The sequence below is a fragment of the Trifolium pratense genome, linkage group LG7 (assembly GCF_020283565.1).
Source record: "Trifolium pratense cultivar HEN17-A07 linkage group LG7, ARS_RC_1.1, whole genome shotgun sequence".
Lineage (NCBI taxonomy): Eukaryota > Viridiplantae > Streptophyta > Magnoliopsida > Fabales > Fabaceae > Trifolium > Trifolium pratense.
The window spans coordinates 33,894,271-33,912,754 of NC_060065.1; the positions used below are offsets into that span (position 1 = coordinate 33,894,271).

Here is an 18,484-nt window from a genome sequence, read left to right on the forward strand (position 1 = left end):
TTTGAGTTTTTAAATGTCCTTGAAATCTTTATAACAATTTTTCATTTACATATGCAGTAACGAATTGTACAACTATCATCTTGTGCGTAAACGGGAAACCCTAAATTAAATTTTCTCTTTGAAGGTCGTGTAAATTGAGAGTCACCTACCATTCTTCTCATTTCGTTGGAGGATGACACATATTCAATTCAGTTCCTGAGATTTACCATGCGGGAGATAACGTGTCATGTCAACAAAGTTAACTTTATTAACTAACTCGGGATGTCGGAGGGACTAACTTGATTGATGTTTTGAAAATTGAGGGACTAATGTGAAATTTCAATAATTTGAGGGACTAAGTTGCCAATTTTGCAAAAGTCAAAAGACCAATTTTGGTATTAACTCGATTACTATGAATACCAAAATGAATTATTCCAAGTTTGGTATTAATTTCAATGGCTTTATTAAGAATATTATATAATATTATATTGGATGAAATATGATATGAACATGTGTTTATAGATGGAACAATTTTCATTTTACATGTCAATTTTGTAAGATTAAATTAGAAGGATAATTTTAAAAATATAAAGTAATTTTTCTACTGGTTCAGATTTTTGAACCATGAATCTCCAGCACACTTAAGAACACACTGATTCACTCACTGGTATGTTGTCACACTCACTCTATAATTAAGTCCATGCAATAATAGATTTTGAACCAGACTCTAATATTATCTTAGAATTTGAGTTGAATCTAATTCAACTATACAAAATCGATTTATAAAATGAAAATTGTCTCTAATTACAATCGCTTCTTTCAAATCATCTCACATTCATTGTGAAACTCTTAACATGTTTATGCGAGTGAAATAATATATAAAGATATACAATTTAAGAAAAATAATTTGGTACATCCTTTAAATTTGTTTGGTACATAGTAAAATGAAACAATATATTTCCACAATTATAAATAAAACGTTTTTTAAAAATTCGCAAATAACTTGATACTAAATAAAATTGTATTTATAATTGTGAGCGAAGAGAATATTTACTAGAAAAAAGTAACAATATACGGTGAATGGTTTGAATCCAAATAACATAAAACAATGTATGAAATGTATGTATGATTGAATGGTGACTTTTGATCGGATGCAAGGGTGAGAAGGCAATAAATTATTGAGGAGAGGAAAATATCGATTCAGAGGTTTGTGCTAAAATCTTCAATAAAATCATTAATTTATGGACACATCTTAGTCACGAGTCACGGTCACGAGGTTTGTGCTAATATCGATTTTGAACTTTTTTATTTAATGAACATGCAAATTTTGAACTTAAACTAATGAAAACACGTGTTGCTTTAGAGTGTATTTGAATGAAAGAATATTTTAAGGGAATGTTATTTTTTTTTTAGAGAATTCAAATTTTTTAATGTAAATGTTGGTGTTTGAATGATTAATTTAGAGAATTATTAGAATGATGAGAATTAATGAAGTATATAGTCCAATAAAATTTGGAGAATTTCAAATGACAATTAAAAAGTGGAAATTTAGTTCTCGTGAGTTTAGCTCAATTGATAAGAATTCACATTATATACACAGGGATCGAGATTCGAACCCCGGATTACCGGATGAAATTTCCAGTCATTAGACAACTTGAAAAACAAAAGAAAAAAAGGTAGAAATTTAAAGTTCTAGGTATAATGAAGCTATTGCAAGTTATCTGTTTTGCTATGAAATTTCAAGCACAAACTCTAACTATAATTTCTAATGTGCTTTGGCCTTAGTCTTATCTAGTATTCATTTTTCCTACAGATCCATTCATCCATCATAGCATTTGTGAACAAAAACTGTTTCTGGTAGAGTCAAATATTGAGAGCATTCCTCTAATAAGATCTTTTTCTATAACCAACTACCATGGGGGAAGAAATTCAAAGGATGATTAACTCGTTTTGGTGGGGGGACAAATAGAAGGCAAGGTAGAGGAATAAATTGGCTCGGTTGAGATAAGCTAACTACGAGGAAGGAGTTTGGAGGAATGGGATTCCGACGGTTGAGATAAGCTAACTAGATATTTTGCAAATTGTGATATTTTGGGGGCTCGTCTAGGCCACAACCCAAGTTTTATATGGCGTATTATCTACACTTCATAGGTAATAGCCAGAGGGGGACTTAGGTGGTGCATCGGTGATGGAAGTAAAATCAATGTATGGTCTGAACATCTAATTCCCATGTCACTAGTCCAATGGTGCAAGGCTGGGAACACACAAGAGTTACAAATTTAATGGATTATTCAACACTAGAGACAGAGAAGAAATAAGCAGGTTGGCTATTGTTGGAATGGAAGGTAAGGATAAGAGGATATGGAGGTATAATAATAAATGTGTTTATGCGGTAAAATCAGTGCATCGGTTTGCAATGGATACATTAATAATGAGCAGTACAAAATACCGGGAGATTGGAAGTTAAGCATACACTGTGAAACAACATAGGGTGGCAACCACCATCGATAGGGAAAGTGAAATGTAATGTTGATGCGGATAAACAAAACAAATTTGAGATAGATATACGGGATGACCATGATATCTTTGTAAAAGCAAGAAGTGGTTTTGTGGCTCCCCCCACCGGCAGAAGCAGAGGCATGGCCGTTGAAGGAAGCCATCACTCGGATGGGAGAATTGGAGTTATCTAGAGTGGTCATTAAACTAAGATTGTTTGCTAGTGGTAAACACCATGAAAAGAAACTCTAATAATCAATCTGAGTTTGGTCATATTATAAATGATCGACACAGAATATTTTAAAGATCAATTTTGATCAATCAAACTAAAGTCTAAAAACTTTTTCAGCTGCATAATTTCATTTCAAGGAAGCATGTGAACATAATGCCCTCAATTACTTACTACATGTGTTACTGCACAAAACATGATCACAAGAATTATGCATTACTACATTTAATATGAGAGGTTACTCACCAAATCTAATTGCTACAACCATATTCATGAATCATGATATTATACATTACAGAACAAATTAACACAGTGAACTCTCTGAATATTATTTATACAAATCTGTTATTACATACATATATATAGTTTAGCAGGGAACAAAAACTGAACAAAAAAAAATGAGTCCACTTCAAATTAAATTGCAATTTTCCAAGTGCACAAAGTTTGCACAATAAGAAAAGACATTATAAAATTGCAACATTTGCATGCATAGCATAACATTATATAAGCATATATATAAAATGAAAATGGAAATTTTCATTATAATTACCTAAACTAATGCATCAGCACCAGCAACAATTTCGAGAATTTCACCGGTAATCTTGGCTTGACGTTCCCTATTATAAACCCTCGACAAATTCTTCTTCAACTCAACAGCATTATCACAAGCACTACTCATAGCACTCATTCTAGCAGCTAATTCACTAGCAAGTGATTCCTGCAATGCTCTCAATATTTGACTGTTCAAATAAAGTGGCAAAAGTGCATCAAGAATTTGTACAGGATCTTGCTCAAACTGCAAAATAGGCGAAAAATCAATCGTCTTAGATCTAATAGCATCTCTTTCAACAGTTAACTTTCCTTCTTTTGTTGTTAACCTGAAAAGCTCATCTTCGGCAGCATCAACACAGTTTCCATTAATATCACATATTTCGCCTTTCGGTGAAAGTGGTAGTAAAGTATGAATTATAGGATCTGATTTCACTAATGAAACAAATTTTGTATACAAAAGTTCAACTTTATCAACTTCTTCACTAACAAAAAGTGAGAAAACATCATCAGCAATAGTTTGTGCATCTTTAGCAGTAGGAAGAGTTCCACCTTCAAGAAACCTATCAACAGGTATATAAGGCCTACGTGTGAAATAAGTGTTACCCTTTTTACCAACACTTATAATAGTGTAATCAACACCAAGATTTTTCAACTCAGCAATTCTAGCTTCAGCTTTTTTCAATATTGCATTATTGAATCCACCACAAAGACCTCTATCACCTGTACAAACAACAAGAGCAACTTTCTTAACTGGTCTAAGCTTAGTAAGCGGCGCATCGATATCTTCGGTTTGAAGTTGTTCATTGATGCTATAAAGAACTTCAACAAGTGTCTGTGAGAATGGTCTTCCATTAACAACAGCTTCTTGAGCTCTTCTGACTTTTGCAGCAGCAACAAGTTTCATTGCTTCAGTGATTTTCTGAGTGTTTTTGACAGAATCAATACGAGTTCTGAGTTCTCTTAGACCACATTGAATTGAGAAAGGTCTTGAAGGAGTTGAAGAACATGATGAGTTTTGTGAAGGAAGCTGAAAAGGGTTCAAAGCTGAACGAAAAGAGAGGTTAGATGCATCAGGTAATGAAGGTTTGGAAGAGACCAACATGGTCATATTGGAGCAAGACATTGTTAAGGTTGTTTTTTTTCACTCTGCAGAATATAGCAGAGAAAGAGAAAGTGGTGTTTGTAAGATGGTTTTTTGGTTTTGTGATGTCTTATCTTGTGATCCTAATGGTTTTTTCTGATCTGTATTGGGGTGGAAGTTAGAAGAGAGGAATGAGTGGAGGGAATGAAAAGTGGATATGGTTTTGAGATAACGATTTTGAGTGTTGGAGATAGTAAGAGTAGATTTCCAATTTGTGGGTCCAATCTGATGTGGCTTCTGTGTTTTCTGAGGGTATATGCGGCTGTTCGAATCCTGATTCTTTCTGCAGTAATTAACTTTACACAGTAATCACTTATTTGACAGAAAAAATATGAAAGACTTTATTACTGTAGTTTGGTACACAAGTATCAAATTTCGACAACAAATTATATGGTTAGGATCAACTTCCACTTTTGTATTAGGAAAGCATATAACTTTTATTATTAATTTTATAATAAAAGGGGAAGTTGCAAAAATTAAATTAAGGGGCACAATGTTTAATTTAATAAATGGGGGGTGTAAAATGCAAGTACATATATATAAATGGTTAATGGGTGAACTAGATTTTTTTTTTGTTCAAGAAATCAAAATTCATCCATTCAACAAGGCTAGGAAGCCACAGATAATACACCAAGAATATATGTATAAGAGTTTATAGCCTGAACAAAAATAATTACAGGAAATCCAATGGATAAGTTCTATACAATTCAATAGTTCCACCATGAACTAATATGTTCTTAAATGTTATCCAGTGAACATGACCATTTTGGCCATGACCTCTCAATATTTACAAGGACCAAAAACATCGCTTGAACCTTTGCCAGTAACTATACAAATCTTAGATTCCAATTTCTAGCAGACTACCCAGAAAATATGAAGGAGAAGAAGAACAAAGTATTGTGAATTTTCCTTATCATGTAGCACCTAATCTCTGATTAGAGATGGTGATGGACAAGAACAACAACAAAAAAGGCCTAATTAGTTCGGAATTTAGATGGTGATATAGTGCACCAATCAAAAGTATTGATCATTACTGCCATGCCTTGAACACATTAACATTGAATCCGATTTGCACCCGACTTGCCAGAAATTTTTAATAAAGAATCTTCACCATTACCATCATGGTTTGATTCTTTCATCAGTTGATCCTATATTTGCATTCAATTTGCTACGACGCGTCCTGGGTTTTCGTGATGCTGTTAACACTTGAGGACCTAGTCTTGGCTGTTGTACAATGTCTACGGTATGTTCCTCCCCCACGACTGTTTTACCAATTGTTAAGTTTCTGGACATAGAATCTTCGCCAGTTGTTACCTGCTGAAGCATAGCCTTTGATTGTACAAGATCTTCTGATCTACTTGAGTCTAAACTTAGCCACGACGAACTACTTATGTCATCCATTCCCATAATAGTCAAAGCCATATTTGGCATAGCATTAGTTGTAGGGAGACTAGAATCAACTTGAATATCAGAATCGGCTCTTGAGACCTCCTAATAAAACAATGTTAAAAGGAAGGTTGTGAGGGAAGAAAAAATATATATATTTTGAAAAACCGCCTGAGAATATAAACTAGCATCAAAACGAAAAAAGGGGAGTTGAATGATTCAAGAATATAAGCATAGAGAAATGACAAACTAACAACACCAGATGGTAATGAACCAAGAAGCAACAAAAACAAATAGTTAATTGAATGATGAAAAACATATATCTATTAAAGCATGAGGCAAAAGCCCAAATTAAAAGTCTTGCATGTATAAACAACTCAATAATTAGGGCATTTAAAGTTTTAGAATGGCTCAGATTTTAGAGCTGAGAACCTAACAAGGATAACATTATTTTCAAACTTTCTTGCTTAAGTAAGGAATTATCATCATGTTGCCACTGACTGACTGATATACTAATTATCATCCAATTAAGGGCCACAAGGGAGAAACAAATAACATAGTCAAACGTGGAAAGACATGACAAGGGCAGTCTCAAATATAGATATATGATATATGCCCTCTCATTGCAAGGCTCAAACAAAAATTGTACTCCCTTTTTATGTTAAAGAATTCGAACTTTTTTTCCCTAAAAAAATGTCAACTTGTTTCAAAATGAATGTCCTTTACATGTTTCAGTAGAATTATTACTTTACTTCCAATTGTATCCTCCAATTAATTGAGTCTACACTACTTCCAAAGTATTACACCAATAGTAAATACTAAATACAGTTAGTTTAGTAAAATTGTCAGGTCTTTTGATATAATCATTGTATTTCTAAATCTATGTGTAAAAACCTTAAATGACACTCATATTGAAACGTTCTAACACAACCCAATACATTTACATAGTAAGTACTAAGTAGTAAGAAACACAACACATCATAAAACATCCAATGAAAACCCACATTGAAAATTAATAATTGGTGGTTCAACATAAAATTTGGTTTACAAAAATATTCAGTTTTGCATTTGGAAGATTGAAGTTGAAGTAAAACATTAAAAAAATCTATATCTATATAAGACACACACAAACAAAACTCAGTGAAAAAAAATAAAGCAACTACCTTATTTTGAACCTCAGAAGCTTTTTCACATCCTGAACCATCCTCTTCCTCAGAATCAGACATCTCTTCACACTCAAACTAAAACAAAATTAAAATCAAGGTTACAAGGGAATAAAAAAATTATTTCTAAAAACTAACTAAAAATATACTCTGAACCAGCACCAAAGAAGAATAATCAAGTGCTGAATGGTGCAAGACCATAAAGAAAAGAAAAATGACCAACCACCACCTAGCATAATGGTTATCCAACAGAATAAGATTGGCATCATGGTCATGAATTAAGAAGCAACAGAAACAAATAGTTAATACAACAACAACCAAGCCTTATCCCACTAAGTGGGGTCAGAGAAACAAATAGTTACTAGAGATTGCAATTTTGCATAAAGGAAGTTGAAGTTACATGCATGACAAATGAATTATATGTGGGCCTTTTGAGTTTAAACATGGCTCGGAGTAGACCTGAGAACCTCACAAGGATAACATGAATTTCAAATTTGCCGGCATAAGCAAGGAATTATTATGTTGCCATTGACTGATTGATATATTAATTACCATCCAATGTAGGAGTCGTACAGGACAGACAAATAACATTCAAACTTGGAAAGACAGGGAAGGCTCGAAATAGATGTATGACATCTCATTGCAAGGCTCAAACAAAAAGGGTACATTATAATTTTTATGTTAAATAATTAAACTCAAGACAAGAACGTGAAGTTTTTATGATAAGCAGTGAGGACCATATCATACAGTATGAGCTGAAAACCAAATGAAAATTGATAATTTGTGGTTCCACATAAAACTAAATAAGAGAAGATTGAAGTTGAAAATAAAAAACTATATAAGAGGAGATTCATGTTATTTCTCCCCATTATTGAAATTTGTAAAATGTATTTCACCTCAATATTAAAAATTTGTAACATTAACATATATAATACACACAAAGACACAATGAAAATCTAAAACTAACTGCAAAAAATAAAGAAGATACCTTATTTTGAACCTCAGAGGTTTGTTCACATCCTGAACCATCCTCTCCCTCAGAATCAGCCATCTCCTCACACTCAAACTCGACATGTTCTTCAATATCTTCTTCAGAATCGCTTAACTCTTCTTGCTCCATCACTATCTCAGGATGAGACTGTTCACCAACATCATCTAGAACATATCTGGTAAGGTTATCATCAGGAACGACTAAAGGGGCACTTGAAGCAAATTTGCCACCGCTAGGTGAAGGAATTCTACCACCCTGCTGACAATATGGAGCATTCATTGCTGTTGCACAACTAGCTACGATTTTCTGCGACTCTATAAGATCATGTGCCTTTAGCTGTCTACTTTTCATAGATTTCTCACTTTCTGGTACAGAACTTAGATGAATCTCCAAGTCAAGTTCATTAGATTTGTCATTAAGGCCAGAAGATACATTAGTTGTATCAAGCACACCACTAACAAGTGGTTCAGCCTGAATAGCATCAGAACCAGTTTGTGCTTGTGTATCGTTAGATTTCTGCAGGAGTGGATGAAAATCAATGCCTCCTAACCTTAATGAGGAACTCTTTGACTTCAAGGACTTGTTAGCACGATCAATGTGCCCTTCTTGTTGTGAACTACTGAACAGACTCAGATTTAATTGCGGCTGTCTTCCTGAGAAGAAGCTGAAGGAGCTAGAAGGACTGGTACTAAATTTAAATGGATAATAAGGTGTATTACCCTCTTCAGTGCCCTGGAACAAAAGAGGATGCATTTGCAGATCAGCACGAGTGGCTTCCTCTTCCACAAAAGATCTGCCTTCAGCAGTTTCAGACCTTTCTAATTGAGAATGTATCACACTGTCTTTTGGCATAGGTCTTGCACGCTTAGCACGATGATCGATTCCAATTTTCTCACCATGGGGAATTTGAGATGCAGAATTATCTTTACTAACATCAGTGACACCACCTCCAGGAGGATAAATCTTAGATTTTCCACACTGGAAACCTTTAAAAGCAGTCTGAGAAACTACACGAACAGATGATGGAAGATTTACAGGGGGCAAATCCGGTGCTAATTTCACCAAGCGAGCGCTGTTTGCCTTCCGAGCCCGATAAGGCCGACAATAGTATTTGGAGCTAGATGTCGCACCAAAAACTGGGTTATTAGGAATAGTTGCACTAGGTGCACCTTTCCCGCCACTCCTAAAATCAGATGTAGAGTGAAAAAGCAGGGGAAGCTTATATGCAGATGGAAATGCAGGCTGATTACCATTTTGATGTTGAACATTTCCACTTAAACCATAATTGCTAGTTCCTCTATAAAGCTGAATATTTTGTGAAATTGAATCATGGCCAGCATTAACTACTACAGATGTCGAGGAAACGTGTTCTGAATAATTAAAAGTAGACGCGTCTGGTCTCCAATCTGCCAAAAATGCCTGGTGGACATAAGGAACGTTTGAATAATCCGTGCCATCTGCAATTTCAGTCTCACCATCCTGCATTATGTTCCAAAGAAAGCTCACAACATTAAATCCAAAATCTGATAATTTCAATCCTCAAAACTAAAGCCTAGATAATCTAAGCACTCATACTAAACCATAAGCCATTTTGTCCACTGAAATGATTAATGAACTAACCAGCGCAAATGTGAACTAGTGTCATGTATGGAAACATATTGGTACATTTACAAGCACACAAACATCAAATCATGATTTACAATTTCTTATATACTTATGGGGCATGTACGTATGAGACAAACATCTTTATATTATACAACCTAAGCCACTCAGGCAGTTAACAAAAACTATATCTTTTTATATCGCAAAAACTACTTTTTTTTTACACAATCACAAAAACTACATTTAAGATGACTATAATAGCATCTCATATGCAGGAAGGACCTGAGCAATAAATTCAAAAACAGGTTTTTAGCTTCAGACAGTAACAAACCTCTTTATCAGATACAGGTTGCCCACATTCTGTTGTAGTAGCTTTCAACTTTCTTCTTTGTGACTCATACAATCTTCGCTTCGCCCTTTTTGGTGAATTTAACTTGTAAGACTTTTGAGTCCCAAGAGCAACTCGCCATTGGCGTGGAAGCAAGACTGGATCTCTGTGTGGAACAACATATTGCCATACTGCCATCCAATCAGATTTATAATGCTTAAGTCCCTGATTATTTTTTGTCACACATTAGCAACTTATATGCAATCTAACAGAAGATTTTCAAATCCAAATTGCTGTAGGATAAATTACCTCGTGAATGCATGCTATCTCCTCTTCAGTCAATGGAGAGGTTTTCATTCTTCGAACTGCCTGTACGGAGAAAAATTTCACTAAATAGTGTAAAGAATCAATTAATTGAATCTTATATTCATGTCTGTAGTTCATTTTATATAGGTCCTTTTCAAATAAAAAATCCTACAAGGACAAGCCTTTATGACTTGAATCTCGTTCAGACATAAATTTTGTGTGCATGATGCTCTATTTGGCTTTTTTTTTTTTTTGAACCATGCTCTATTTGGCTTTAATTGCTCATATTTGTCACTTTTTTTTTTAATGGCGTTGATATTTGTCACTTGAAATGATCAATCATAAATTATTATGAAATATATGCAAAAATTCAATACAATTCAGCTAACTGGACTTCTGAATCGATGATTTTCCATCCTAACCATCCACAAATCCAATACCTAAGATTCACATGCAGGATAAAGCTATTCACATTTTAAAACACAACATTTGAGTGAGACACATTTTAAGTATTTAACCATAAATTTCATGTCTCAAATTTGAAGTATTTAACTATAAATTTCTTTTCTGAGGCAAGTTGGTTTTGGAACCTGGTCTAGGGTTATTAGAGTCGACTTTGCCTCATGCATTTTTTTTTCTGTTTTCAGTTATAAAAAAAAATTGATCTAGATGTTATCAGGTTTTTAAGGAAGTTTACGTTAATCATTCTCTTTTATGAAATATATTTCAATTTTCCTACAATTTTAATCTCTCAAAATTTGAAATATTAAAATTGTAGGAAAATTGAAATATATTTCATAAAAGAGACCTACTCCTTGTATCAAAAGTCACCCTAGCAATGTAGAAGTCTGGTGGCACGTCTCATCAAAACCACTTGCATGGTTACTCTTACCCTAATATGGGGATCTCCCAAATATTTTAGACTCCCCTTTTGACCCAACAGTGGTGCCAAAGAGCCAAACTCTGACTATAAGGCGATGTTCTGATTCTTTTAGGGCTAAATATGCTCTGATTAAGAATAGCTATGCTGATATTGAGATATTTACTTTATAGGAAGTTGTAGTGCAATTGTGCAAATATGTCTACTTCGAGCATTTCTTCAGTTGCAGTTTCATAGTTTAATGGTGAAAACTATGAAGGCATGGGGTTTTACATAAAATAAGGAAAAGAATAAGAAGAATGTGATTATTGTGAAATATGATTGCTATTTGATAATGATTTGCAATTTTTACATTCATGGTGAACTTGAGCAAACAAAAGATAAAGGGACAATTGCTGTAAAAACAGGAAAGTTGTGGAAATTGCTACTGATGTTCTTTAGATTCCAAAAATATATATAAATCCACTTAGTGTTGCACAATTGCAAAGAAATGGGCATGCAATCTCTTTGAAAGGAAATTACTGTTTTACTATCATTGATGATGAAACAGACATAGCAAAGATTGAACTGATCAGAAACAACTTGTATTTGATTATATATATATATATATATATATATATATATATATGGATTAAACATATATGTTTACCTTTATTGAGTTCTCTGATGACTTTGAAGAGCAACGATTTTTCTGCCTGACAAAAATCTGTAACCAGACCATTCAGTGCCATATTAGATATGCCACAAAATTTGACCATCATAATGAAATTGCTGAACTAAGTATTCAAAACTAAACATTTTGTTTCAATTCAAAAGCTAGTTAATTCAGAATTGCAAATATTCAGCATGCTGACAGCCTGACACTTCAATATCACAGATCGGCTGATTCAGCCCTACTCAAGAACAGAAACGCTGAAACTTGGGTCTCAACATAATAGCACAATATATAAAGAGATAAAAAGAATGTTTATCCAAGACTTGATTTGCACAACTAAAAATTGTTGCCCAATCAATGAGTAATAGTATACTATAAACCATCTATGACAAATATTAAAACCAACTTTCCAAAGCTGTATCACAGTCTTACTGTGTTTACTAATGAACATCTAGATCCAAGAAACATGTTGCATACAGCCACATAATAACTCATTTACTTTTCTCTTACTTTACCTTTTTACTTTGGGGGGAGGGTGTTGAGGTAGTGTATATGTTGCTGAGTTTATAGTAATCTCATCACTGGGCAGTGTTTGCAGAAAATTAGTTTGGACATCGTTTCAACCAAATCATGTAAAAAAAATTCAGCAAATGGAATTGAGAAATAAATGTAATCCAACCCTGCCATTTTTTAGAAGATCGCCATCCAGGTACTCCACCAAAAGTTTAATTCAAGTAACCAAATAATTCATGTAACCCATTTAGCCATTTCAAACATAGTTTTAAAAGCGAGACCAGATTAGCTGATATGACCGAAAATTGGTGAATATTATTTGTATGGGGTTTGGTTTGTTCAACCCAAAATCCAGTTCGTCACAAAATTGACGAGAACTAGTGGAAAACCTATGATGAAGCGGTTGTATTATATTTGAACTTTTTTTGTAATTTTTATTAATTTAATTCAGCCACACACAAAAATTAAGTACAGGCCCTATGCCAAGTTACAAAAGCTCGCATATAAGGTTGATGCACGAATTTTCATTATTTAGTCTCTTGTTATTGATTTTTAATGTTACTTGCTAGACATATAATATAAGATGACCATTTTATGTTAATTTACATCTTTATCTAACTTTATTTTTTATAATATTATTATGTTCCTTCGCTACAATTTTTTAAATACTTGTTATATTACAATTCTGTATAATAACATAATTAACAACTGCAATCCAGCCATACAAGTCTATAAACATGAGAATGCTCACAAATTAGAGAAAATACATCAAAGAGCATACAACAGAAACTAAAGAAAATAGTACATCCACTGTATCACATTCAAAAGAAGTTGTTATAAAATATAGTCAGCCATAATAGTCACCTGATGCGTAGACTTGCTGGGAAGAAATCTTCGTTGAATTGCTTCCCAATCTGTATTATATTCCAATATCCCTAAGGCTAGTAATCTGCAATAAAATATATAGGTCTTATGTAATCACCGCAAGCTTGTCTTGAACAATGAGAATAAAATTCAGAGACAAAATGATATTAAGTGGCTGTACGGTGCAATGGCAGAACAAAAGCGGGCTTTGCATGACAGAAAACATTGACCACAATATTAATGGCAGTCTGCAGGACATTTTCATGATTCGAAAAATGAAAATACCTCGGTGCATAAGTACGGAGATAAACATTAGGAACAAATGATGTCAACCTAAGTATAAGTAAAACACAGTATAGAAATTGCCAGCCCAGCAATAAAAGCACATATCCTAAGAAGTGAAAATTGGAAAAACAGCTTATGCAAAAAAAAAAAGGAAAAACATACTTATTAGAGAAGTTTATTAACTAATGAAAGGAATGGTCGAAAAGAGGAATTTATATGAGAAGTATAATCAATCTTCCATCTATTTCACCTAAAGCTTGATAGGTGAAAGCTCCAACATTAGCATTAAGTATCTAAAAGAACTCAAACTACTTCTTACCAAGAAGAAAAAAACGTATTCATACCTCCACTTTGAGGGTATGAAAACATGCTTTGATAAGATTTTCGAGGTATGAAGTTGAGGGGGAGTGTTGAGATAATGATAGAATTACATTCCTATTTAGATTGCATCTCATGTGTATAAATATTTGTACAAACCTTTTCATTATTGAGTGAGAAATATAAATGTTCAAGTAATACTAAGGAAATAAAACCAAGATCTAGCTTTTTCACAGTAAATTATTTAACATAGTAGGCTGGCAGTCTGGCACAAACAGGAGGAATGCAACTTACTCATCCTCTGCATCAGTGAAAAGTATCCTATTTACAACTGCTGCCGCAGGTGGCTTGTGTGGGAATAAGGCTGGATTGAAAACGGCCAAAAATCTTTGACTTGAGTTTGCAACTTCCTTTGGTACCAAAGCAATTGACTTTTTGGTACTTTCAACAAGCTTGGCAGCCAATGTTTTCTTAGGTTGTTTTTTACCAGGTGAAGATGAGACACTATTATTTGCTCCAGATATGGTTCTACTTGAAACTTCATCGTTAGTTCCAGCAACAGATGGCAAACAAGGGAATAGAGGTTTCTTTTCGATACCCAGATCAAAACCAGATTCAATGTACCGCTTTCGAAACTCTTGCGCAGCTGTAAAAGGAATTTTAAAACAATGCTTGAGTAAGTAAACCGTAAAAGTAATTATTATGAACCAGTATAGACTGGAAAGGCATGAAGAAGACTTAAAATATTTAATATGACTTACCAAAATTAATGTCATCTACATATCCTCTTAGTAAATTAAGAGGAGCAACATCAAGAATAGATTGCACAGGGCCTCTTACAAAAGGAAACCAGAAAGAACCGTCAGTATTTTGAAAACAACTCCGCTGCCCATTCAAAGCTTCAGAAGAGGTCTGATGGTATTGAGGATACCGCACACCCATTGCATCTTGGGTAGAAGCAGATTCTGTATTGCACTGGCCTGGGACAGATTTGGACTTCCCATTGGATACAGAGTTGTGGGGGAAATATGGAGTAAAGCAAACAGCAGGATATGGTGTTCTCGTTGAAGCTAATACTTCATCCCGTTTGTGAAGCATCTCAAAAAGCAAACTCTGAACTTGAGAAGATACCTGTTTGTGTGAAGGCTCAAGAACCGATAGAGAAAATACCTGAATAAGAAGTTGCACATGCTCGTGTATCAAACAGTGCAACTGACCAATCTGCTGGGGAGTAAAGCCATTAACAAGACCATTTCCTGAAGCAGAAGATTGAATGCTGGGAGTAGCCTCAGGCATCAAACCATTCCCTGAAACAAAGTGTCCATTAAGCCAATGAGGCAAAATAGGGCGCAGTGGCCTGCTAACTTGTCCTAATGGTTTTCTCTCACTTTGGGAAGAGGTCTTTCGGCGCCTATTTTGCCTAGTCTCTGGTCGCCGTCCAGCACCATCACACTCGTTTCGGGTTTCTACCACTGCATTATCATCACCATCACTCTCCAGCAACTCTTCAAGCTCTAACTCAAAGTCTGCATCATTATCCTCATCATCATCATCAGGATTTTCATTTTCATGAGATGAAACACCATCACCTTCACCCTGTAATACAGCTGCTAGAAACTTTTTATACTCTTCTTCATCATCGGCATTTTGAAGATCATCTTCATCGTCGGTCTCTTGAAGAAAGGTCTCAAGCTCATCAAGACTAAAACCTTCAAGCGAATAACGAGCTCTAGTACGCATACAAATAGCATCATCATTATCTAATCCTATAATTGGACTCCGAGGTTTTATTGTGTTGCTTACTTCTCCTATCCTAAAACCATTACTAGTACCATTAATCAACTCATCGTTCTTCTCTTTATCATTCTCCGATTGAGAGATCATACCTGACGGCTGTAAAACAATTTCCTCCTCACCATGTTCAGAATCTACTGCACTACAAATTTGCTCATTAGTTGTTATCTTGTCCGACTCTATACCCATAGATAACCCACTATCTACAACATTACCATCCAAACCATCACCTTCAGAACTCAAACTTGATGAAGCATCTGAAAGTGTTTCCTTTAAAAACAAAGGATTAAAATCCACATCTTCTTCCTCTTCCTCCTCCTCCTCCTCCTCCTCCTCCGCCTCTTTATGCTCCTCAGGTTTCAAAGTCCTTTCGGCCGACTCAGTATTTGAACCTGTAGCCATTTTAAATAAACAATAGATATCAATTTCCTATGCTTCTCAAAACTCAATAGGGCATCAAATATCAATAACAAGAATCAAGTACATAGCTATTCATAATTTCATATCATACATGTATGTACTTATGCATGCATCTTCCAAATCCAATCGCTTAAAAAATGAATGATACAAAACTCAAATTCAAATAATGCTGATTCTATTGAAAATCCAAATGACCTAAATTGAAGAAATTTGCAGAAACCAGTTAATCTAGGTATTGTAAACAACATAATAATTAGTAAAGTTTGTGAATTGATTATTATGTACTCACCAATGCTAACTCCCATGGTTGTCTTCTACAGCACGTGGCAAGTTCTGTAAACGCCAAGACGTTATCGTCGTGTCAAAAGAGTTTGTGTTCACTGTAACTTACGAACCCTAAATTGAAAAATTGAATTGAAATCAGAATCGATGAATGTGATAACCATGCGTGCGTATATAGGAGGAGAATGAAGTTTGCGCAGATTGAACCCTTGCGCATATCAAAGAAGGAGGAAGAAAGTTTCACACTTGCGTTGTGTTTGGTTGTAATGAAAAACAACAGAAAGAAGTGGGAAAGAAAACTATGGGCGGATTGTAGCGGTAAAGGAGAGACTTGAGATTAGTGTTTGGATCGGAAAATAGAGTATAATACTACTCGATTTTTGTTTTTTGTTTCACGAATCTCGTTCGGAGTCAGTTTTGTCATCAAGCAGTCCCCTCTCGATTGCAGTTACGGAAGATCGAACTGCGGTCCTCCCTACCAAGTTCAGCGCCAATCACCACTGAACCAACCAGTGGCGGAGCCAGGATTATATCGGAGCCTTGGCACAATTTTAACCGCAATATTTTTTTGGCTAGCATGAGTCAAATAAGAAAAAACCAGCAAAACATAATCAAATAAGAGAGATGAAATATTTTTTTTTTAAAATGGCTAAATATATTGAATTGAAGAATGAACCAGCACAAGAAATGCTAGTCCATCACAGAGTACAAAGGATTACAACAAAAAGGAAATGATAACTATACAAAAGGCTCAAGACAAGCACACACTTAAGCTCACTCCTATTTTCTATACAAATCAAAGAAACCTGACTGCCACCCCAATAAGCAAACCAGCATAACAGGGAAACAAGGCATATACAGCAGCAAAAAATAGAAAAGGAGAGCACTTGATAAAATTCATAAAGAGAGATGAAATATAAATGATACAAAATTTAGCCAAACTGATAATGCACAAAATAACAATTTTAAAAAATTTTAGTTAGGATACTGCTGAGAAAATGCAGAAAAGGAAATAACAGGAGCATAGCCTAAGAGTTCAGGATATTTTTGCAACACAAACCCAATATCATCTTTCTCCACATCAAGCCCTCTAAGAAACTTAATAACAGGAGCAAGCTCAACAATAACACTAGCATGCAAAACTTGTGGATAATTCTTAACAAATTCACCAAGTTTAGACCTTGAAATCCCAATTTTTTCTAAATAACCTAAAACAGGAATCATATTTTTTTCTCATACTACAACCCAACATCAAAGGATACTGATTAATATCATCAAGTTAGACATAGAATAATAATTGGAATATCAATTTCTAAGTATTTTATGCAATTTCTCAGTTTTAGGGTTGCTTACTTTACCTGTGTGCGCTGCGACTGCGACTGCGAGAGAGGCTGAGAGCGGCGGCGGAGAGCGGCCTGAGACTGAGAGAATGAGAAATAGAGATATTTGAGAGCAGTGCTGCGGTGGTGGATGGCGAAAGAATGAATGAAACAGAGAGAAACAGAGAGAAACGCAAACTGTTGTTTCTTTTTCTCTTATTTCTTTTAGGCTTAATTACTAAATTGGTCCCTTAAAGATATTTTTGGTTTTAAATTGGTCCCTTAAAGAAAAAAATGCCCAAATTGGTCCCTTAAAGACTTTGCCGTTAAATATTTTGGTCCTTTCCGTCCAGAAACTGTTAATTTGTACATGTGGCAAACTGAGTGCTTACATGACTGCTTACGTGGTTGCTTACATGGATGCTTACTAGGTAAATCATTTATGTTAAAAAAAAAAAAAACTTAAATTTAAAATTTAAAATAAAAAAAATTATACAAACAAAAGAATGGATGAAGAAGAAGATGAAAAATTATACAGACAAAAAAAATATAATATACCTAACATAGCCTTCTTCCTCACATATCATCACCCTAAAGATAAGCAATTTATCACTAAACCCAGATGAATGTAGCTCTCAAATTGAAGTTAGATAACGTAAAGATAGTTTTTTTGTTTGTTGAAATTGATTGAATTGAGATAGAAAATGAGAAAGGGAACTGACCAACACCCTGAGTGAGGACCTGACGGATCTGAAGAGATTTGATAGAATCGACGGTGTCACCGACGAAACCCATTGCTTTGTTTCTTGTGATTCTGAGAGAGTGTTGTTGCTTCTTCTTGTTTATGCTAACACCACCAAGTTGTTGTTGTTCTACCAGTTTTGTTTTGTTGAGTGAGTGACTCTTCTCTTTGCGTTTTGGTTTTCGCCGGTTAACAAATAGACAGAGCCAAACACCAAACAAATGCCAATTTTTTACAAC

General features: G+C 34.5%; 2 protein-coding genes across 8 annotated transcripts; both read right to left on the bottom strand.

Annotated features, from left to right (window-relative positions):
• Window positions 1-3,008: 3,008 nt before the first annotated feature.
• On the bottom strand, window positions 3,009-4,618 carry LOC123895677 (ATP synthase gamma chain, chloroplastic). The gene has a single exon (XM_045946143.1). It carries the CDS (start codon window positions 4,377-4,379, stop codon window positions 3,255-3,257), a length of 1,125 nt encoding a protein of 374 aa, XP_045802099.1. The 5' UTR covers window positions 4,380-4,618; the 3' UTR covers window positions 3,009-3,254.
• A 391-nt stretch (window positions 4,619-5,009) lies between these two features.
• On the bottom strand, window positions 5,010-18,484 carry LOC123900112. 7 transcript variants are annotated; one of them, XM_045951433.1, is made up of 12 exons: window positions 18,226-18,484; window positions 18,062-18,094; window positions 17,543-17,605; window positions 14,450-15,874; window positions 13,983-14,334; window positions 13,086-13,170; window positions 11,703-11,759; window positions 10,177-10,236; window positions 9,871-10,092; window positions 7,935-9,416; window positions 6,947-7,024; window positions 5,010-5,888 (listed from the first exon to the last, which is right to left on the bottom strand). In XM_045951433.1, the coding sequence occupies exons 2-12, from the start codon at window positions 18,066-18,068 to the stop codon at window positions 5,517-5,519; spliced, it is 4,203 nt and encodes a 1,400-aa protein (XP_045807389.1). In that variant the 5' UTR covers window positions 18,069-18,094; window positions 18,226-18,484; the 3' UTR covers window positions 5,010-5,516. The 7 variants fall into 7 exon arrangements, with proteins under 7 accessions (XP_045807389.1, XP_045807393.1, XP_045807394.1 ...); XM_045951437.1 differs by lacking the exon at window positions 18,062-18,094 and adding an exon at window positions 16,192-16,298 and having other exon boundaries at window positions 18,226-18,304; XM_045951438.1 differs by lacking the exons at window positions 17,543-17,605; window positions 18,062-18,094 and adding an exon at window positions 16,192-16,298 and having other exon boundaries at window positions 18,226-18,483.